This window comes from Drosophila willistoni (assembly GCF_018902025.1).
Source record: "Drosophila willistoni isolate 14030-0811.24 chromosome 2R unlocalized genomic scaffold, UCI_dwil_1.1 Seg167, whole genome shotgun sequence".
Classification (NCBI taxonomy): Eukaryota; Metazoa; Arthropoda; class Insecta; order Diptera; family Drosophilidae; genus Drosophila; species Drosophila willistoni.
In genome coordinates this window covers 8,479,325-8,503,545 of record NW_025814050.1, presented here as the reverse complement: position 1 = coordinate 8,503,545, position 24,221 = coordinate 8,479,325, and the positions used below count along the sequence as shown (strand labels likewise).

General features: G+C 33.7%; 1 protein-coding gene across 1 annotated transcript; it reads right to left on the bottom strand.

Moving 5' to 3' along the window:
* Positions 1-19,962: 19,962 nt before the first annotated feature.
* Positions 19,963-23,326, bottom strand: LOC6643985 (transcription factor MafB). The gene has a single exon (XM_002067025.4). It carries the CDS (start codon positions 22,886-22,888, stop codon positions 21,332-21,334), a length of 1,557 nt encoding a protein of 518 aa, XP_002067061.3. The 5' UTR covers positions 22,889-23,326; the 3' UTR covers positions 19,963-21,331.
* Positions 23,327-24,221: the final 895 nt, after the last annotated feature.

The following is a 24,221-nucleotide window of genomic DNA, read 5'->3' as shown; positions in this document are numbered from 1 at the left end:
CCGAAGTCAGGGTGGATTGCGTCTATGTGTGCCTGGCATATGAATATGAATTGTAATAGATTTAGATATGGATCTGTGTATGTATAGCAACAAAAGGACAAGTCGCAGCGTAAAATCCTAAAGAAAAATTGATAGAAAAGAGATACAATTTTCATTTAAGATGAAAGAAAATGAAAAATGAAATTAATTTTCTTTTACAAAAAACTGAATACAAAAACGTCTTAAGTCCTCTTTACAGGAAACAAACTTGACCAAGACTTAAATGGTTAAAAAAAAAAAAAAATTTAATAAAATTTCTATAAAACTTTTCTTTAAAGCATATCCAAAAAAAGTTTTGGGTGCAACATTTTTTGATATAAATTATATGGCACTTGACACGTGTCGTTGATTGTCAGGAAAAAAGTGTGAAAAATTCCGGCAAGGACTCTATAATATGGCCAACTCTCCCTTCCGGTTACATGTCAATTGATGCGTGAAATATTTTCTCTTCTATGTAGTAAATTTAATTCGTGCGGAAATTTAACCAATTTAAAGAAAAGAAAAGCAAAAAAAAAAAAATAATATAACCAAGTCAACTTTCATGCGAGGGTTACACGCCCCCTTTTCACGACTCTCCGAGTTCATTGTATCCCTTTTTTTTTTGTCCTTCTCCTCCGCATAGCTGCTTAATCCGTTTTATTGTGGTAATAAAACTACAATACAAATTGTTTGAATGAGATTGAACAACATTTGAATTGAGCATGAAAATGATGCTGGTTCTGATGTGTGTATATAAAATCGATTTGTTGCTGCCGATGTTTATAGAGTTTAACTATGATATTAAGGTTTCTATTTACTCATAGAAATGAGGTCCTTAAAGATATCTAAGTGTAGTAGATGGCAAGTCTTTAGCTATTTAATTAAACATAAACTCAGGCGCATCTTATATATTTATTTTTGTAAGAATTTAAGATGGTTTTATATGAATAACCTGGTTTTATAAATAACAACATTTTCATTTGGATACGATTTCATCGAATTCTTATCACATTATGCTTCATTTAGTGCATGTTATCGCCATTCGATTTTTTAAGTTCTTTAGAAAATTCTGCTGAACAAGTTCTATGATGGCTCTAGATGGCTCTAGATGGCTCTATGTTGGTACTAGAAATAACTATACAGACAATTTCTTCACCCTTTAGTGTTGCCTTTAAAATAATCGTCTGCAGAAGATTACCTTCCAGCCTTTTCAAACGCTAGTTCGATTTAGAATTCAAAAATATACATAATTTCACTTAAATTCTTGGGATTCAAATATGAAGTTTTGAATGGTAACTTTAATTTATTCATTATTAATTGAAATCAATCATAGTTGTATAGATAAAATCATCATATATTAAATTAAATAAATTATGTATGCTTTATTGGCATTAGTTCAAAAGGATTCGGTTAATCATGTGGCTCTAATAAACTAAAAGTATACTTTCGTGGCTTTAACTAAGCAAAAAAATGTTGCATTTAATAAAGATTCATCCTGCGAAAGGAAATTTGTTTTTCCCAACATTGTCTCTTGATTTCTGCACAATTTCCTAATGAATATAATAACATATTAATCTAAAGACTCAGATTTTTGAATGTTTAGCAATCAGTCCTCTTTCACATAATAATATAATAAACCCTAATACATATATATCTTAAAAACAGTATTGAATTATGATAAAGGATTCAGAAAAATGTACATTGTGTTGAAAATATTTTAGAATATTTTTACATATGTATATTACTAATCGTATAATAAAAATACAATAATAAGAATATTCTTTTTGAGATCAACAATTACAATTCACACTTTTTTATCTCACCATCAAGAATATTTTCGTGTTCTTATGTTAGTAAATTAATAAAAAGTAATATTACCTTAAAAACAGATTTAAAATATTACCGATTTTTAATTTTTGATTATTTCAATGGTCTTTGGAAAACAAATTATAAACCTAAAAGTCCAAGATAATAGTAAATTGGAGAAAATGTTGGGCCAATATCAGAATTGAAAGGCATCCACTTAAAGATCAACAGTCGGAACTAAATAGCTACTTGTTGCCTGATGATTTATACCAAACTATAAATATTAATTTATGATATTTGAATTAATAAATTAACCAAATTTGTGTCTTTTATGTGTATAGAATTTAACCCATTAACTCTTGGTCTGCAAACCTATTAAACTATGATTTTAATTACCATTTCTCAACAAGCTTAATTTATGCGCTGCATTGTAAAGTCCATTAAAGACTTGTTTTAATATTCCTCGATAAGGGAGGGGGTGAAAAGAAACAAGGTCACTTAGACTAGAATATTTTCGGGGTTGACTCTCTCTGGTCAATCTGGGTATAATCTACATGTTTATGGCTATTTGCGTTTTGACCTCCGCTAAGTCTCTGACATTCAAGCCAAAGAGATAAGCCATAATTTGATTAAATCCTCCCACTGCCCCGAATAGAATGTGTTAAGTGAATAAAAATATGTAGAAGCATAATTCAAACAAGAGCAGCAAAGGCTTACGGACATAAAAATGGGTTCACATCATAAATGGAATGGGTGGGCGTTGGGATCTGAAGCTAAAACAGGAGCAGGAGCAGGATCCTGTGGTCAGTTTGTCCAAGCATGTGTGTACGGCCTTGTTTAACCACCGATTATGGAAATTGTTAGTGGACGGTCGACAGGGATGGAGAAAATGGAGGAAAGATTTGCACAACCAGATAGGGCAAATGACACGTAGTCCTTGGAACAAAAAAAAAAGAAAGGACCCGTATTACGGGACGACACCCTCTAAAAAATATTTGTTCACACATGTGGGCAATGTCGAAAGAACTGGAGGTGGATTCTGTGTGTGTGTGGTTGGGCAGCATGTTGACTTGACCAACAAAATGCTCTCTGCAGTCACGTGTGAGTTTTTCTATATACTCACTTCTTGCCACACATAAATTGCATTTGCCCGACTGTGAAGGGGGAGAGGATGAAACTCATGCTCTATTTAAACTAAATCAAGTCCTGGCGATATCTCTCAGCTCACAAATTGGCAAAAGCCAAGTCCAGACTCAAAACGGATGGCCATAAAAATAATCATAAACGTTTATCACATGACCAGAACCAGAGGAGGATAACAAAAGAAATGAAAAGCTGCGGGAAAGATACACGATTTTTGATGGAAAGGATAGCGTGAAATTTCGTCTTCAATAACGAAACGTGACATTTTGGTTCAATGAAGTGAGACTTGCACTTCGATATGGGTCAATGTGGGAAGTTCTAACAAAAGATGATTGAGAGCGTATGCCAATGAGATGAAAAAAGGACGCGGCAAGAAGAAGAATACATTACACATGAATAAGAAAGAGAATGGAAGAAATGCCAAATTGAGGAAGTCCATAAAAAGAAAATGAAGTAAAGAAACTCAAAGTGCCGTGTTGTAACTGACATAATCGACTAAACACTTAATGTCACAAATAGGTAAACAAAAACAAAGAGATATTAAATGCCACTTAAAGTATTTTCGCGTATATCCTAAAAAAGCTCTTTAAGAAAAAGAAAAGAAACATAAACCGCATTATATATTAATATTGTTGAAAACAAATACATAGGTATATTATTTTCTTTACAAAATATATAAAACAAGAGTATAATTTTTAACTAATTGTTTTAAATATATACTTCCATCCTTGCGTTATTCTCTGATAAACAGGTTTTGACTAGTTTTGATAATTTAAAATCAGACCCTGTGGTTCAGAACTATATATAGGGATATTATAAAAATATATAAAATATCACAAAGGAAGGGGTCATAAATTAATTTTTAAACATATGCATATAATAACCCTTAACCATGGTTCAGCCAGACCACAAGATTCATATTAGTTTACATGAAGTTATAAAGTTTTTAAGATACGCTACATTCCACACATCCCACATCACCTCAATAAGGCTATTTTAAACTCACTTGTTTTTGAAAAAATTATTATTTTTACTTTTAATCAGAAGAAGACTGAAAAATGCTAAAAATCTGATTTTTTGAAAGTACATTAACGAAATGTATGAATTAAAAATATGACTCTTAACATGAGACACCAAACTGATTTAAAACTGAAGGGCTGGGGCTAATTTAAGCCCCGTTTAAGTTTGTATATCTATGCAAGTTTTTTTCTTATTCTTTCCATGGAAAGAAGATATCTACAACCGTCAAAGTGGGAAATACGTTTCATCACAAAAGAAAAGCCTACAATTATAGGCTGGTTTCATCGTACATTGGTATGACAGCTATATAATATAGTAATCCAATCTTGATGAAATTCGGCCTAGTCTTTAGCAGCTAAGTCTGCGTTTTTTAATTTTAACTCCGATTTTATCGATTCCAAAGTAAATAAATTTATTAGTTAATATATTTAGATGATAAACTGCAAATTTGGCCATCTCATCCTTTACCGTTTTTTCTACAGGTGCCTTTAAGCGAATAAATCCCATTTGAAGAAGTTGTAGATCTACGAAATCTAAGGTAATCTGCTAAAAATTACCTTTATTGGTAAACGATGAAAAATGTCAAAATTTAATTCGATTTTAATGAAAAATGTTTCATTTTACGGGGTGTTCGACCATTTTTCTGCCATGGTTCAAAAAACAATTCTTTTTAATTATTGCCCAAAAGACGGAAAAATAACATACAAAATTTAGAATTTTTATTTTCATTGGCCAATATACAAGTGCTAGAATGCAGTTTATCTTAAATTTCCTACATCTACAACTTCTTCAAAGAGTACACAAGCGTATCTATGTATAATATTAATATTAAAGCGAAGATTAATGGTTTTAAAAATAAATACACATTTATTCCAATATCAAAACCCAAGCTTAAATTCAATATATGCTTATGTTTACCTCTAAACTAATTCGTTCCATTTTCTTTTCATTTATTATTAAGAAATAGCAGAAGCGTTAGCTTTGTGTTAGTTAAAATATTTAAAAATTGGATAAATATATCAAGAATTTAAGCCATTTGAACAACTTGCATAGAAACAAAAGTATAATAAAGAAATTTTTGCACAATTTGGCCTATAGACATTAGCTAGTTTAGTTTATTGAAATGGTTATACCATAATTTTATTCATATATACAACGGAAATTATACTTACTTGACCCTGACCATATACCAATCAGACTAATTGGGCTAACTTTTATCCCCCCTTGACCCCTCCCCCGGTTGGGTGGTTACCCATCCCCGTATTGACCACCCTCACATGGCAAATCAAAAGACAAACGTCGACAAATGGCCCAGCAATGGAGGAAAAAGAAAACAACAACTGGGAATGAATGTATTCGGTAACAATTCATTAAGCAAATAGAAATGTGCGCTAAACGCATTAACATTAAGAGATTAGCACACATGCACAAACACACTCATACGAGTAGATACCAACCAGGGAATACATATGAATACAATAGCAACAATTCCACCTCCAATTCTCTCATCGATAACTGGGCAACTTAATGACCCTCATTCCATGTAAATAGAACCAACCAAGTCAAAGTCTAAGGTTGGGGTTGAGCCAAATTTAATTGCAAGTCCTATAGACCATGGGTCCAGGAGGAGCATGAGCAGAACCAGGACTGGAGCTCGGACTTTTCATGTGTGTGGTTAAATGTTGTTGCCGGAATTGCTCCATGTGTGTTGTACAAAAGGTGAATTCAGTTTTTGACTGGTTTGTTAAGTGTTCAATTGTTTTGTCAATACACAATGATGAAAACCGGAAGTTGCCAGTTGAAAATCACTTAAGTGTAATTTACGGTTTTTGGCGAAAACTCAATGGGGAAGTAATATGTATGTATGCTATGGTACACACTCGCATGCAATGTGTGTGCGTTTGCAAAAAGGACATTGCTGATTATAAGATTTAAGATTTTTAAAGCACAATATATTTAAAATCGGTTAAGAACAGGAAAAATGCAACTATCACGTTGAATTTGGTGACACAATACTACCCAGATCTATTTTATATTGCCATTAAACGAAGCAAAATGTTAACGATACCAAATAGTCTTCAAAACTCAAATGGACATTAATTTGTTAATGTTATGTATAATGTTGCGAGTGAAAAGATATTCGTCTTAATATTCGACGATAAGTTCAAAGTGTTTTCATTGATGCTTTCATTTTAACTTCATAAGATTACATTTTTCTAATACTTGAATATCGATTTGTGTTGTACGTAGAAGTTCGAATATAAATTACTTTTCAGGTTCATCTTCATTAAAATAAAATATAAGACGAATTCATTTTTTTAATTACTTACTGACATGTGTTTCTGAGACTGAAATGATTAATCTTCAGCTGAGAATATCTCTTATTCTTATCTTAAAAGCGTTTTGAAACTAATTAATAACTAAAATAACTTGTGGACCATGTTAACATGTAACTCGTAAATTAACTCAATTAAATTGCAGCATTTATATAGTTAGTATTTCAAATAACTTTTAAAGAGAAAATTCAAGGCAAATTGCCAGGAGGACCATTACTCCACCTCTCAATCGATTTCTAATTCAGTTTCGTTGACTAAATCCAACTAGATATAGTTAAATCTAACTAAAATCCATATGACTTACTTACCCATACTTAGGCCGTGTATCATATTGTGTATCTTTTAACTGCAGCCGCAACATATCTATAAACAATAATTTTATTATCCCATCCAGCCGGGGGAGTCGGTGGCTAGTGGACATGGAAGTGGGGTGATGTGAGCGATATGCAGCCATTGGTTACGGCATAAATTACAATCAAAATGAATTGATATGCGTGTTAATAAAGGGAACCAACTGGCGCTATAGACTGCTGGTGTCGACTTAAAAATACCCTGTGAAATTTGGGAAAACGTAATTTATAATTTTAGAACTATTAAGGAAAGAGGTTGAGAAACAGGAAACAAACGATCAGATTATGTTGTTATTTCTGGCATTCTTTTTATACATTTATATGATTATGGTTTCAGATTATGTTCATAAGATTACCTTACTTTTAGTTACAATGTTTAAATTTGGGTTTTATTTATTTCTATATTGTTATTTGCAAAATTGTTTTTGCTTTGCCAATATTTTATTTTATCCATATTTGCCACGTTAAAATGAAGCTCATTACCAAAATTGTTTATGAACTTCAGAACATTTCAAAAGTTCTTTAACGATATTAAGATGTTTTTTCTTTAACCGCCTATAGCGTACATCAGGGGGCGAAATTAAACCAACTATCAACAACACTTGATACAACATTGACGGTAATTTTATTAGGCTTCTTCAAAGTTGTCTTCTAATAAAAATTGTACGTAAGAAATGTCTAATTTCCTACACTCGGAAATAATTTATTTGATCCTCTTTGGATTCTTCGATTTGCTGTCGTTCCAAAGAAATGTATGTCAAGAATTGGTAAATAAAATACCCCAAATTTAGGATTAAGCTTAGATTTGAATTGCATCTCCACAAGTCTCGATAAGTTGAAGAAGGATAATAAAAAGTGAGTTAGTATTGTGACCACCATTGTACATACATACGCTTTTGGGGATCAGTGTATTAAGGAATGTAATGTGGCAACGCTTGTGCCTTTTAAGGATAAAGGGCAATTAGGAGTGTTGCAATATCCCAAACTTTTATCCTTGAACAAATGGCAATAAGAAGAAGTTCCAATATCCTAAGCCATTATCCCTTAATTCGTATTGTTCATTCACAAACTTCCACTAGATAGTCCAATAAAACGACAGGTGCACTTAGATACTATGTATACCCTTGTTACTTGTGTTTACAGGGTATAACGAAAAGACATACACAAACGGGCACACACACACTGACACAACTCGACATGCTAGACGACACGCAGGAAGTTTCAGTTGTTTTTGGCCAGCCACCACGAAATGGCGGCATTTCGATTTTACGCTTTTATGATTTCTCGATTTTTGCTACATCCAAAGGAAGGAGGAAAGACCAAGCAGACGGAGCAGAAGGAAGCGCGGAGGAGCTATCATTCGAAAATGGGGAAAAGTTTGTATCTCTTTCACTCTTGCTCTTAATTAATAAGCTCTGTGTGTGTGTGTGTGTGTGTTTGTATGCTAAATATTTGCCTTGGCATAAATTATAGAAAGATACAGATACATCCATATATGTATATAGCTTCATATAACCATGGCCCACGGCCCAACAGGTACAGTTAGTGCAGATTGCATATTGCAATTGAATTGTTATATAGATTGTATAATTATTGAATCAATGTAATTTAATATTAATTAAAACATCAAATTGCATTTTATAGCAAACAATAAATAAATTAAACGACCAAAGACGGAATGCTGATACGTATGATTTTCGATTTTGTTGTTTTTTATTTTTTTTATTTTACCTTTCTGTGCAAAGTCAGCAAAAAAGACTAAAGAAATAAAGATACCCATATTTTGGAAAAACAAAAAATCAATTTGTCGTTTCGAGTTGGTTGATCTGATAACAATATGTTGGTAAATTTTTGCAAAAATTATAAATTTAATAGTAACCCCAATTTAATGCGTTGAAGAAGAACTGCGCGTGCACTTCTATATAGAAGTTACATATACTTATATATAAATACGTATACGACGAGGTGTACAGAGAAAGACTCAACTTGAATGCAATAACGCAAAACGTATTCGTAATCACTTTTTTTTTGCAGGTTTTTTTGGTTTTGTTTTCTTTTTTTTTGCAGTTTTTCCGCTCTCTCAGTTCAATGACCGACAGACGACCCTAGAGTGCTGACACGAGCTAGTGTATGCCTCTACAGTCTAGAGACGTTTCCCCGTTTCCCCGTGCGGCCTGAGTTTTGCAATCGCCATATAATTTCATTTTATTTCTAATCAGCACAAAATCACTCACTACTCTTGTCATATTTGTATGTTTGTTTGTAGCTACAGCTGTTAGGATCCAAACAGAAGCGGAACTTCCAAGACCTGTAACATCACTTTTCAAATTATTTATTTATTTAGTGTTTATAATAATTACAATTTTTTATTTCTTTTTTGTTTTTGTTCAGTCTAAATAAATTTTAATGTATGTACGTGAGGAAATCCATTGTTTATGTTCCCACGCTTGTTGTACATATTTCGGAGTAACTCAAGTAGCTCTCTGTATAAGCAGAACATGATTTTTGAATCATAATAAATACAAAACAGATTTGTTTTTACCACCTAGATACATGTCTATACATATAGGCAGATGATTTAAAGAAAGATTTTTAAATGAGTATATATTTATTATGGATTGAATTTCGAAGAGCCGATAGAGATGACTTCCTGTATTTTTTATATAATTAAGATGCAAGTAACTATTAGTTTAATTGTACTAAACAAAATTTTTAAATTAATTTTTTTAATTTTTTGTCAAGCAAATTCGCTAGAATATATAATTCAAGACAAGGTATTTTAAAAACTTTTATTCCAAGGATTTAGATTTTCAAAAGCAACCCATTCATTATATTCATAGGCTCATCTTAAAATAGAAACCAATTTGAAGCCAGAAGTATTGTTAAAATTCAATTCAAATTCAGTGAAAACTTAATATAATTTATTTAAGGACAGTTAGAAACTTCTTTGTTACATCTAGCCATTCGCTATTGGTACTTATTAGTACTTACTTATTAATGTTTTTAAAGAGACTTAACATAAAATTCAGTGAATTGAGTTTTTAATTATGACGATGCTCGTTACATCGAGGTTTCACTGTACTTACGACTGAATTAGTACTACTGTGGAACTATTCCACATCCTTTTTGTCGAAATTTGTAAAATAACTAGACCTTGTTGTATCCTATTGTGAAGTGAATACTTTTTTTTTAAGAGAGTGACAAATTCAGCACCTTGTTAATAGAATGAAGCTTAGGTTCGTTTATTAACCGTACAAGCTGGTAAAACTAGAAAGTCAATTTATTGTCTTAAATGTCAGTATAAGTTTTAACGTTTTGGTATAAAAGGACTAACAAAATGTTGATAGAAAGTTATGATAGGCTAATTGTTTTTATGGATAGTCGAATCTAACTGGGGAAAATTAGGGAAATTTGCTCACAAATGTTTAAAATTCATTTCTTTTCCCAGCATTCCAAACATATATAATTAGTTCACGTCTCTTTTTTTTCACTTTTTTCACTCCGAATTTGTATTTTTGTTAAGTTCTATCCTATGGTAAAGTAAATATACTTTGCTTTTGAAAAGAGTGCAAAACTTAACACCTTGTGAATCGAAACTTAAAATTAGATTCGTTTATTTACAGTATAAGCTGGAAAATGTATGCCTATTGCATGCTTGAAGGGTCAAAGTTCGCCTTGTAAAATTATCCTAGTCCGCCTATATTTTATGACACATATTTGTCAAAACTTTAAAAACGAATACATTTGCCTTGCTGCCCAATTTAATTCAAAATTAAATTAGATTAGTTTAATCTCAATTTTGATGAATTTTTTGTCAGTATTTACAAGGAGTATCGGATAAAAAAAAAAGTAATGGGCAAACCGTTTCGACAGTTGATGCTGATCAGGAATTTGCATAAACATTTACTTTGCCATAGTCAAAAATCTATCCCTCTGTCCTTTTTGGGTAAATATCCCTTTATCAATTGCCCGTTTTATGACAACGCCCCTGGGATCAGCATCTAGGTTTCAACACCTATCAACACACAATTCTTATCATTCCTTTCTAAGGAAAAACTTTCGCTTATCTCGTTTGTAGATAACCAAGCCAGAAACATTCCATTTTGAAGTTCTTAAGAATTTCTAATGATACTTTTAAAAGTAATATATGTATTTGAGTACCATATACATTATAATACATTTTAGGTACATACATACATTTATGTATATTTATATTATGTACAAGTGTACTCATTACTCATCTGAGTTCTTTTTATGCTTTTTTACATAAGCCAAAAGAAAAAAAACAAAACAAAAACAAAAAATGCAAAAAACAACAAACCCAAAAACAATAAAGAAAACCAAATCTGTCAAATCGGCAGAAAGAAGACACCCAAGAAAACAGAAAAAATATGAAATAAAAAAAAAACGAATGAAAAAAAACCTTTAAAACCAAAATGCACCTGTGTCTTCGCTACCTGGTTATGGCTATGGCTATGATGGCTTTTAGCTCTGGCATGACGAAAGAATGGTCGTCTTTAGTTCAACCTTCTTAGCCGAAGGTTGCCCCAGAATAAATAGTGGACACTCCGTTGCGCCCTTCCCACATCTACTGGCTATATAGAGAATGAAAGCTTTTAGGGCAAAATCAAATTCAAGCTATTTGTAATGCTACGGAAATAGGAATGGGCCAAGACAAGGCAAGGCAAATGTCTTCATATGCCTCATATGTTTCTCTCTCACTCTCGTGGTTGGTATCTATTTTTATGGCCCACAGCCAATGAACCAGAGAGACCAAACAGACAAAAAAATAAAGAAAAAAAATCAAATCGGAAAAGCCGAAATGTGATTTAATTTATTATTACAAATGTTAAAGGAGTTCAAATTGAAGGGGGGAAAAAAAAGTTGCAGACCTTAAACAAGATTGAAGGGGGGAGTGTGTAGTTGAGGCGATTTACGGGCAACTGGCAAATGAGTTCCATTTATATCATTGGTCATTACGGAAATTATGCGACGCCGACTGACTGACCCATACCGCACACACACACACACACACACATGAATCTAAAGGCCACGGAAGCGGTATAAAACGATAAAGATACATTGCAAACGGAAGTGGAAGTATGAAAATCGCCTCGGGGACAAAGACAGCGACAAATGCATGGGCAAGGATACATCTAAGTGTATGTGTGTGTGTGTGGATGGATGTGTGTACGTTTGAATGAATGAAGCTGTCCGTTCAACAGAATTGGGGTGAAGTCGTAAAAAACAGCAGCAAAACAGCCCATCAATATAAACAAAATAAAAAAAAACTCAAGACAATGGAGAAGGATTTTTTCCGTCTCTATATATGTATGCATGGAGCGTAATGGGAGATGGGGGCTTAGGCGCGGGGTAAGCATGGAGTAAAGAAGTCTGTTGGACTACTACAAGATGCTCATGCAAAGATTAGAATTGTGTGGAAATAATTTTAAACACTAGAGAGCACAAGGACTTCACATTAAAGATTTGATTTAATGATTGAAAACTAGTTTCCAATATTAAATATACCAAACTTAAAGAGATTTTGTATCCTATTTTTTCACGTGATAGAGACAAAATTAAATTCGTATACAATTTAATGAATATTTTTTTAAAAACTTTAATTCCAAATAAATTAAATATTTCTTATTGTTTCATTTCGGCATAATATAGTCAATATATTTTTTGTTTTTATTATTATTTTAAGCGGATAGGTTAGCATGAATACTTTAACTAACTTAGAGTAGTACTAGCTGTTAAAATTTTTGGCTATGTTGGTATAAATTAGTTTAGATTTTATAAGAATAAAATATCTTATGTTTAAGTTTTTAACACTTGTTCTAAAGTTAGAATATGGTGGGGCATGAATATAGGTCAAATTTCATTTCGTATAGAAGTGTTTTTTTTATTATAATTTTATTGTATGGCCAATTGTTGAGATTGATTGGCAGATGGTACATAATGGTGGGGAGATTTTATAAATATTTTATATAATCAGAAAGGAATATTACCAATCACCAATCAAGTACAATGATACTTCGATATATCGAATCTAAGAGGTCTTACATAATTCGTCGTTATATCTTTTCATTTGCTTTATGTTTTTATTAATTTTTCAAGGGTCCTTACAAAGGATTCCTTTTATTAAGTTTTTCGCTACAACCACATAAGTTCGTTAAATCGAGGTTTCACTGTATATGACATAAGTTTTAACCTGCAGAATCTGTATTTTAAGTCAAAAAGAAGTATTGTCTTTTCTGTATTACTATGATTTGACAGCTGTACCCTGAATTATGATTAAAATATCCACTCAGTTTTAGTTTCGACTCAGACTGCACTGAACTCACAATTTAAGGAAACTAAGCAAAAATTTCTCACTTAAGGAAAATGTAATTTAAAAATGCTTTTTCTAATAATGGTTATACCTATTAATAATATTTTTGAAGGTGTATCAAGATTATTTTATATCTGAAAATTTTTATATTTCATCATTTCAAAATAAACACTAGAAACTATTGAAGAAAATAAATAAAACAAAAACTGAGATTAAGAATTTGCTGACCTTTTTGGGGAATTTTGTTTTAGAAAAGTAGTATTATATACAATTTTTGTCAACTAAATGTAGTAACAATTAGTAAATACATTTTCCATATATGTTTGTATATTAAGGAACAGTTACGAATCCCCCAAACTTAAACGAATTACCTAATTCTAAATAACTAACAAGTATATAATAATATCTACATCTATTTAGTTTAGAAGCAGAATATATTTATCTATAGATTGGCCTCATCTCCCCACCCCAAACCCATCGCATATGTCAATGATTGATAAGTTTTTCGTAAACTTTTTGGCACTTGTGTCCTTTTTTGCCGCGATAAATTTGTTCCTTTTCAATCGCTGCCAAAATGAGATTTACGAGCATATTTTGTAGCAAAAACAAAAAAAGGAAAACTAAAGAAAGTTTCCTATGACAGAACAAAGCAAACAGGGCAACTAATGAGCTTTTGAAGGACCCAAAAAGAGGAAGGGGATCCAGCAAACGATTCGTTGACTCTTCATTAGGCTAATGAGTGGCTGACTGGCTGGTTGGCTTGGCTGGCTGACTTGAATGAGTTCAATGAGTTGGCAGAATGACCAGGCCAGAATGTGTTAACGATTTAAGGTTAAAGTCAGATCACAAAACGGGAACAACAAGAACAACATCCACCCCCCATCCCCATATATAAAATATACCCGGCGATATGCCGCAGCCTTCTTCAATGTCGCCACTACGTGTTTGGCATGCAAACCTGAATACCAAGAGAAAAGCAGGGTAAAAGTAAAAAGCAGGAAGCCCCCAATCAGCCGTCCATGCGATTACATGTGTGAACTATCGATTGAATTAAGACCAGACCAGAGCAAAGCAGATAAAAAGAAGGTGGGTATGGCAATAGCAGGGATGGCAGCCACTTAACCGTGTCGCTTGTCGCTCGTCGTTGTCTCATCCACTTGAGGCACATCATAAAAAAAAGAAGAACGCACCAACACTTCACTCCACCCCGACCACCACCCGTCAGCGACCTCATCAAATGTCGTCACACGTCTCAGTGCAGGCATAAAAAGCATCCAAAGTGCGGAGCATAATCAAAAACGGTGACAACACCAATCCAATCGAATCCCAACCAGTTGTTGTCCAGTTGCTGCCCCTAAGCACTGATTATGCCTTGCCCCGTCCAAAATGTCGATTGTCATTGTCACTGTCTATAAATTTAACTTGACTGCCCCCGCCCAGCCCAGCCAAACCCTTGGCATCCACTTTACGCTCGTGTCTGGCCCTAAGGATATGGCAATAAAGTCCTCTCAGCCATAAGCGATTTGCATCAAGATTCTATAATTATTGTTTAAACTGCACTTGAAGCCACTTCAACTCAACGAAATTTGTCGCATGCCCCAAAAGATGAGACCCAAAGACTGTCATTTTTAAGTGGCGCAATATTAACAATAAAAAAGTGTTCTCAAATAAAGCCATGAACTTTTTTATTTAAAACAAAAACCACAAATCTTTGTGGTGTTTTTACAAGTTCTTGTCACTATAAGTAATATATGTTTGTACATTAGGGTGTCCCTGGCAAAAAAAAAAGTAATGCGCGTAAATGTGGTTTACTATTCTAGTAGTTATTGATTAACATCGACTGGCATAGTCAGAGCCTGTTAAGTCCTCATGAAAGTTGAGATAAAAGACCATATTCGATTGAAAATAACATAAATCACTCAACAGTATCTGTGTGTGGTACTATGGTGGATCAGGATGAAAATGATCTCGAATAACTAAAAGAAAGCCTAAAAACGTTATAAAAGTCGTCCCGAGCAGGACCACCTATTTATTTTTCATATGATTTTGAAAGTTAAGTATTAAAGGATAAAGCGTAGCGACTTGACGTCAAACTTTGATACAAAGGCCAAATAAAGTTTGATATATGTATACATATATACATAAGTATAAGTATATTCAATGTTTGAGGTTTGGATAATGGTACTTCAAATTATGTTAATCGTTATTAAAAGCCACTTAATTTTTAAACGACACCCTAATGTACAAATGCACATATTTAATATGTGAAAACCATGAAAGCCAATGAAAATTTAAAAACAATTTGATTAGATACGTGGAATTTAAGTTACAGGAAACCATATTGCTAAAAAGGTAAAGTAAATAAATTTAAAACACATCTTAAAACAGCAATGAATTTTAAAAATTGTTTTTTTTATTCTTGCTAGGTCTCCCATAGTTAAATTGGTACTACATAGAAATGTCCTGTTAATTTGTTCCGTTCCATGCAATATGACGATATTTATTTCAAAGAACTTGACCTGAAATTGCAATAAGTGAGAGAGAGTTCAAGGAATGTTATATGCAGCTCTATATAATACTGAAAGTCTTATAATAATTAATTTTTATTAGTTTATTTTTTTTTATTATTCATGTCAAGTAATAAAAGTTTCAAACATTTTAATTCTTAAATTACAAAATTTTAAAAATAAACGAAAAAGGTGATCCTAAAAATTAAGTTAGTCCCGTAAAGTAGGCAATTGAAAAGTATACTTATATGTTTACTGTTTAAACTTTAAAGTTTAGTTGCTGTTTAAACTTTAAAGTAAAGTTGCTGTCTTCTTCTTGTCTTGCCTAATTAGGGTAACTTTTGGTTCAAACATAGATTTTAACGTACCCATTTTCCGTCGATTTGAATTTTATTGGGAATTAACACGGAATTAACGAGTCATTAACAATTTATAAACTTGCAACAAACTCCAAAGAAAAAATGTTTATTTGGGTTTAAGGTTTGCGAATCAACTGATGATATAGCAAACCAATAAGGATTGTAAACTCTTTTCAAAATCATTCTTTTCAAGTTCAGATATACTTTTCTATAATAGTAAATTTATTAATTCGGCTGCTTTAATTGTAAAGTTAAAAATCAGATCTAAACTAATGCACACTTTTTCAAGATATAGAGTCCATATGAAAAACTAAATCGACAGCCTGATACACCAAAAAAAAAAAATATTTGTAGTCTTGTCTGGCACTCAGACAGATCACATTGCAGTCAAATTGTTGCACGTCCATTTGAGCTCCTTCACGGACAAGAAGGAGCCATGTCTGTTCGACGGCGCCGCTGTCCAACTGATTGAGTGCTTGCCTGGTTATAATAACTATTATTAAATATTAGAAGGGGTAAATTTAAATTTACAAATTTACAAGTCTCAAATTTCTTCAATATTTTAAATGTTTTTATTTCAATTATATCTTGTTTAAAAGCTAATATTCGAAATTTAATATAATATTTAGGATAGATAGCAAATAAAAATAAATATTATAAAAAAATAATAATCTAAAAATCAAATATATTAAAATCCATTTATTAAACTACTAGAATAACGTATATAATTTTTAAGAATTTTTAAATTTTTTAATTTAAAAATATTATGTTTATAAAAAGGCGAATAAAATTCTGAACTGATTTTAATGGTATACAAAAAATTTAGCTCAAGATAAGATGTTCGATATTGGGCCTTGTCAATTTTCATTATAAATAAAATCTTTGGATGCATTTGAAAACTGGTCTTAGGCTCATTTTTCAAACACACTCAATAATCAAAAGGTTTAAATTTGTATTTTGGATTGGGATTGGGCTAAACAGAAATTTTCGTTTTTAGAAAGCAATAAGTCAAATAAAAAATCATTAAACATATTTTTTATTATCGTCCATTCCAAAAATGTTGACAAACATTTATAAGAAAAGAAACTCTTGAATCATAGAGTATACGCAAATTGTATCAATAAATTGCCAAAGCCATCAAACTAAATGATTTTTGATTCCGCCATTTGGTAGCTTCTTTGTAGTATTCATTTTCGGTTTCTTTTTTTTTATTCTTTTATACAAACTTATGAGTGTTTGTGTGTGTGTGTGTGAATGTGTGTCTGTTTATATGTATGAGTTTTTGTTTGTAAGTTTTTCATGCGACAATTTCATGACCGAGAAATCGTAACTTGACACTTCCTGCTGGCCGAGTGGAGCATAAATACATATCTAAATACATAAAAAGAAATCAAATTAAAATGGCCACTTTTGATGGCCATCATTCGATATAAATTCTTGCACAATTTGTCGCCAAAGTTGTTTCCACTCTCATTACATAAACTCAATTTAGCTGGAAGGCAGGAAATTCTAAAACGAGAACCAAATCAAAATCAAATCAAACATCAACTGCAATGAAAACAAACAATTTGAAATTTTGGCATCGCATAAGGAAAATGAATGAAAACTGTTTTCAAATGCCGGAGAGGGGCTTAAGCTATAGAACGTCTGAACTTCACCGAATTACGCCGAATTATGTCCTCGCAGGGCCTAGTCATTCCGCATCTTATAAACAAATCTCTGAATGCCTTCGCTGCATGGGATGGTAGTTGTTGATCTTCCATCTGGAATCTGTGAATGTGGATAATTATGAATGTAATTTAATGCGAACCGCTTCATGAAGATTGCTGCGCCGTTACGCGACTTGAAATGTTTGTTGACACAATTTTTGTGATCGACTTGAAGTCAAGATTTGGTCTTGGTCTTCAGCTGGACCCTAGGATGAGGCTTTGTTTATGCTCATGTATCGAATTCTTAAACTGTTGCTGATGGTGGTCCCATGGTCCAGTTCACTCTTTGCTTTATCAATGCCGACAGACCACACAAAGGAGATTTCCAAAGAATCAACCGGACAAGTTCCATTTTATTTAGGTTGCAATGACAACTACTGTTGATCTGATAAACAGAACGATATACAGATAGAGATCACCTCTTTATGATCTTAAGAACAGAATTTTAAACCAATTCCGAATGAATCATTTTTTAGACCTAAACAATTCAAACTAATTTTTATTTTTCAATTTTAATTCTCAATATCTCAATTTAGTTATTTCAATATAATTTATCCACCAACTTAATATATTTAAATTTAAATTTGAAATTTTTAGCAATCATTTTTTCTTTTAACTTAAGAATCAGAAACAAAGCGGAATAGTGTGGATTGCGGATTAAAAATGTTTTAAAAATTATTTCCCAAATTTTAAAAGTGTAAATAAAACGTTGACTAAAGGATTTGTCTTGGCAAAATAGAAATAAAAAAAACTTTTATACAAGAAAAAATGATTGTATAATAAGATCATGTCAAGAATTAATTTGAATTTAGTTTTTAAATTTGTGTTACTTTTTCCCCCAAACACCTTTAAAATGCAACTGATCGGGGATGCCAACACATTAGGAACTGACTGTATCTTCTATGCCCTCCTGAAAGTGTAACAGGGTGATTTTGGAAATCTCTAACTGGGCTAACAAAGCTAAATGCGTATTACCAATATGACAATCTTATTCAAAGATATAAGTTGATGTAGTAAAATTTTGTGATTAAATTAGTTATCCCTTTAATCAGGCATCAAAAATATGCCATATGGACAATTCTCAAGTGTCGAACTTGACATTCAGAGGCATTCAAAGTAAAAAAAAAACTATATCAAAACGCCTTTTTATTATAAAAAAGGTTAAAAGTTATAACACTTGAGTACTACCACAGTTGGTGAAAACTTTTGACTTTAAACAAGCATTCGTTTTCTAGAAAATCAAAAAAAAACTCGAAGTCATTTGCCCATATTTATTGTTACTTCGCCTATTGTTTGACGATTCTGTTCTAGATAGTATTTCTAATATTTGTGAAAATATAAGATATGGGAAAAACACTTCGTTTTGTTCTGATAATAAAACATCCCACAGTAAGTGTAAGTATTTTAAATTTGTAGAATCATCTGAATCGCATGAAACTTGTTACTTGTAAAAACTCCCTCAACTGAAAGCATTATAGCAGTTTCTTGTTTCGATCTACTTTTAATATGTTAAATAACATTGTAAATAAATAAAAATAAATTTATTTATAACGACAAGAGACAAAGTGTAAGATCGAAATCGTTTTACTTAGATTTTACAAAAAAAAAAAGGACTACAACCGAATTTGTTGTAGTGAAGCGTACTTGTCCTTGCATTTATTTCATGCGAACGAAAGATTTGCACTGGAGTGACTTTACTTGTTAGTCCTTGAGAATTCTTTCTAACAATTTACAGAAACATACAACTCACACAAATATAATAGCAATTCTTTAAATTTATCAACTGATTTTCTTTCAAAGAAAAGTGCTTTTTATAGTCTATAAATCCATAAACTTTTTTTAACTACACATTTTTATTGAGATTGTTGAAAGTACGATTTGCTAAAGTGTATTGGTCCTGCTGAATTTATTGTTACTTTAATAGAAAATAAGTCATAATTGATCTATTGCAATATAACAAATAATAATAGCATAGGAAATTGTAGGGAACTTAAAATTATGAAAAACATCTTTCTTTAATGTCCTGGGGTAGTGGTAATTGGATACATTAAGATGAACAATCAAAAAAAATTTAGATAAAACAATTGATAAAGTAGTTTTGTCGGGATTATTGGGTAATAAAGTTTCAATTGATGTATTTGAATGTATCCTATCCAATTTACCTATATGGCAAAGTTCACCAATTATTATGACAAAATATGGCTAAAAATCTGAAAAATAATATTAGATACCTGTTAAATTTGCAGAGAAACAAAACTTGCATCATTCTTGCATTAGTTTGGAGCAAATTCTCAAAGAGTTTTGGAGTCAAAGTTTTTATATCCATAAAAAAATAAAAAATCAAAAAATAATTCTATTACAGTTTTTTTCATATGTTTATTTTTAATACTAACTTTCTGTTTGGTTTTTTGTTTCCTTTTTTTATGCACACTTAAAAGCTACTCACAATTGTTGGTAATCAGTATCTTATATTCTTCAAGAGACTTTTGGAATTTTCTTCGTTATTTTTGCTTATTACATTTTCGAAGACTTAAATATTTGTATTTACAATTGAATTTGCATTTTTTCATTCTTATTACATTTGTATAGGATTTTCGGTTCGTAAGTATTTCGGTTTTTTTACAATCATTTCTTTCTCTGGAGTTTTATTTTATTTGTTAAATTATTTGGTTTTAAAACATAATACAACCTTTAGTTTTTTGTTTTATTTCATTCTTATTGCCTTCTCGTGGGGGATATGGGGCGTGGGGCGTGGCAAAGTGTTGGGATGGGTGAGGTTTAAACTGAAATATCATTTACAATTATATTTATTTGTTCCGATTTCTATGATATTACATTATTATATTATAGTTTTATATTTTATATTCTTCTTTGTCGTCTCGCTTAATACTAGGAAAAACTAAGGCTAGAACTAATCAACAAATAAGCGTGTGTTACTAACTCGTAAATTTATTTATTTTATTTTATTTTTAGTTATTAATTTCGATTTTGTTCTTTTTGTTTTGTTGCCTTTTGCTTTTTGTTTTATTCATATTTAATACAATGTTGCGATTATTAATCAGAAGCTGTAAAAATGTTTGTTTTATACAATTTCAAAACTATTTAATCAATTTAAACTGATAATCAGACAAAGTTATATTTCAGGGGCGTAGTCCAAATGCAGAGGGGGCGAAACTGTTTTGGATTAAATATGTGATTGTGGAAGAAAAAATATTTAAAATATTTAAGAATTTTAGCCAATTCACATTTGGCATTTATAAGTGGATAAAGTTTAGTTTATTTTCAGATATCTTTTAAAATCAATTCAAGAGAGATCTTCCAAGCTCACAGGAATCGAAAAAATTATTCAAAATGTTTGCACTTTGATCGATTATTTAATATTAACTTTGAAGTTTAGTTAAATACGCCTCTGGCCTCACAACTTCTATCTTCTAACATATTATTCAAACTTAATGGAAAACTTAAGGTTAATCGAAAATTTATTGTCACAATTAAAATATTGATATAGTATCGAAGCAATTGGAAGGAAGTGGAAACGTTGAAATTAAAATTGAAAACCAAAATACAAACGAACTCTTTAAAACAAAAAAAATACCTTCAATGTTTATCTTTAGTTTCCCTTAGTTAACCAGCTGCTGGGCTGACCAATGATGGTGACCCATACGATGCTGCTGGTGTTGATGCGAGGATGGCGCCGACGCCGATGTCGACGATGACGACGCCGATGAGGTGGCCGCTGCTAATTGCCGTCAGAGATAGAATTCCGGCGAACTCTGGCTATCTCCCGCTGCTGCTGCTGCCGCCGCCGCTGCCGCTGCAGCTGCACCCGCTCCTCTCTGGAGGCGCTGCATGAGGGCATCTCTCTCCTGACAGACACGTGAGTATTCCACCTTGAGGCGATGCAAATCCTGATTCAGCTGACGATTGGCCTTCTCCAGTTCGTGGCGTTGATGCAGACGCTTGGAGCGACAATTCTGGGCATAGCCACGATTCTTGAGAGTGCGACGCTTTTGTTTCAGTCGCACAACCTCCTCGCGCGGACAACCATGGAGTCGCTTATTGAGTTCCCGAACCGTTAGAGTGGTCAGCATGTCATCGTTGATGCAATCCTCCAGCGTTGCATTGCTGTAGGCTCCGGAGCATGTTCGCGGTGAGTTGGTGGAGGAACGTGAAGAGCACGCCGACAGGGGACGTAATGGTTGGAGGGCTGAACGGGTGAGGACACAGCTATTGCCGCCACCGGCGCTGCCTCCGCCGCCAACGCTGCCGCCGCTGCTGCTGCCAATGCTGGGGATCTGAGAGCCACATGTCATATGGGTTTCCGAGGCGTAGGTCTGTGCTTGCGAGTGCATATTGATGGGAGTGAGCTCGAGATTATGCAAATGAGAGGTCGGATGTTTGGCCTGCTGCATTAGCACCTGCGGATGCGGATGTGGATGGCCATGGGGATGTGAGTGCGGATGTCCGTAATGATGATTCTGCATTAGCGGTTGACCATGATGATGATGATGAACAGCGGCAGCCTGCAAGGCGGCATAATCTCTCTGCCTATCCCATTCGTCCGCCTCCTCCTGAGAATATGCCAACGGCCGCAGATCCAAAGGCTGTTGGTCGGCACGTATGGAATTGGTCAGCCACATCATCTCATGACTAAGTCCGGGATTGACGACGGGCGGTGCTGCAGCTGCTGCTGCTGCCGCCGCCGCTGATGAAGCTCCCGATGACGATGAGGCAGGTGTCCGGGCATGTGCATAATGATGGGCATAGGTCTGGGCTGGACAACTGCCGCTACCGGTGGGAGAGCCTACCACGGGCGGCGTCTCTGGCGGAGTGGAGGGCACGCCACTGGGCACACCAGGAGCAGCTGCTGAGGAAGACGATGTATTGACCAAAATGGCTTGTCCCGGCATGGGACCATATTGTTCGGGTGGCGGTGATAACGGTTGCAATCTCCTCTCATCCATGTGCCATTGATGGTGGCCGGAAAACGAGCGCAGCTTAATATGAGGCGATGCGGCGACCTCTACAACTGCTCCGCCAGGCATGGATTCAGGTGCCGCCGCCTCTGGACCGTTTGGCTCGTCGGTTGGGGCCGATGCCTCGCCATGTATCCATTTGACAGCCACCGGCTGTGGTGGACTGTGATCTTCACGCTTCACATGGCCAATGGGAGGAACACTTACCGCTGCTGCTGCTGTCGCCGCTGCTGCTAATGCCGACTGATTGTTGCCAGCGCTCACCTCCAGGTGGTGCAGATCAAAGTCCTGCACATATGTGTCAGCTATGGTGGGATCTTCCATTTTCATTGGATTGCCGCTCGGGACTTACATGCAAGAACCCAAGCACTCCAAATGCGGGGAAGGGGGGTTTGGTTTGGGTCAAGTGTTGAACAGATGATTAGATGGTGAGGGAAGGGTCAGCACTTGTCAAACCTATATTCTTTATATTGATTTTCGTTTTTATATATATATATATATATTTTGGTCACTTTTCTATCAATTGATCACTCTGCAAACACAATTCACTAGCATTCTCTTGCTTTCTCTTTCTCTCGCTCTCTCTTTCTATCCTCTCCCCGGTGCACTTTTTTCCAGCTTTTTTTTCGCGCCCGAGTTTTAATTTCCTTCTAATATAATTTATTTGTATGTTGTTTGTTGTTCTGATTTTTTGCCGCTCGCTGCGTCTAGTTTCAAAGAGTTAACGGTGGCGACTGAGACCACTTCTGGACTCTACGGATGATGGCTTGGCTAGATTGGCGTTGGCCTGACTGGAAGGGTGGCTGCGACGCGCGCATTGCCACAGTCGCGGCGACGGCAACAACGACGACGACGACGACGATGGCAACAACAACAATCCAAATAAAACACGACGTTATTTTCGGCATCGGCAGCTTGAACGCCATTCGCTGGTTGGCTCAGTCTCCTGGCTGGAAAGCTGGCAGAGCACCCTTTCAAGTTCGTGCTGCTCTCATTTCTCACTTGTATTGGTGTGTTTGTGTGTGTGTCTGAGCAGCGACAAAGCTTTGTATTTGTTTGGGGCTTCGCATAGTGGGACAAAATATGGACAAAAAGCACAAAAACCATTTAAATTTTCAATAACATGTAAGCCAAACCACTTTACGATTCTATATACTATGCTATACCTATGTTAAAATTTGTGCTAAAATTTTTGCAACTATGTTGCTTAAGAGTCTTTGACCATGAGCTTTTTTAAAACTTTTTTTTAGGTTATATTTATTTGTTTTATTCAAACTTAAAAAATTGCAAAATTTTTCAAAAAATATTAGTTAAATTATATGACAAATGGTTAAAATCTTAGAGCTTAGAACTTAAGCTTCAAATTTTTCAAAAACTATTAGTTAAATTATATGACAATTGATTAAAAATTTAGAGCTGAGAGCTTAGGCTTAAAGGGTTTTAAGGGTTTGCCGACTTAACCTACTTCTAACACGATGAAAAAGGTACGCGACTGCATCGGGAATTTAAGAACCACGAATGTCTTTCTTTAGAGTTAAAACTAATTGAGAACTACAGTTAAATAAAGTAAATCAAGGAAAATTCAAGCTTTCAGTAACAAAGCTCACGTTTTATGCTCTTAGCTTATTAGAATTTTTAGTTTAATAAATCATTTTTTTCTTTA

Coding starts and splice junctions, on each gene's coding strand:
- LOC6643985 (XM_002067025.4), bottom strand. CDS start 22,888: ATGAAAATGGAAGATCCCACCATAGCTGACACATATGTGCAGGACTTT.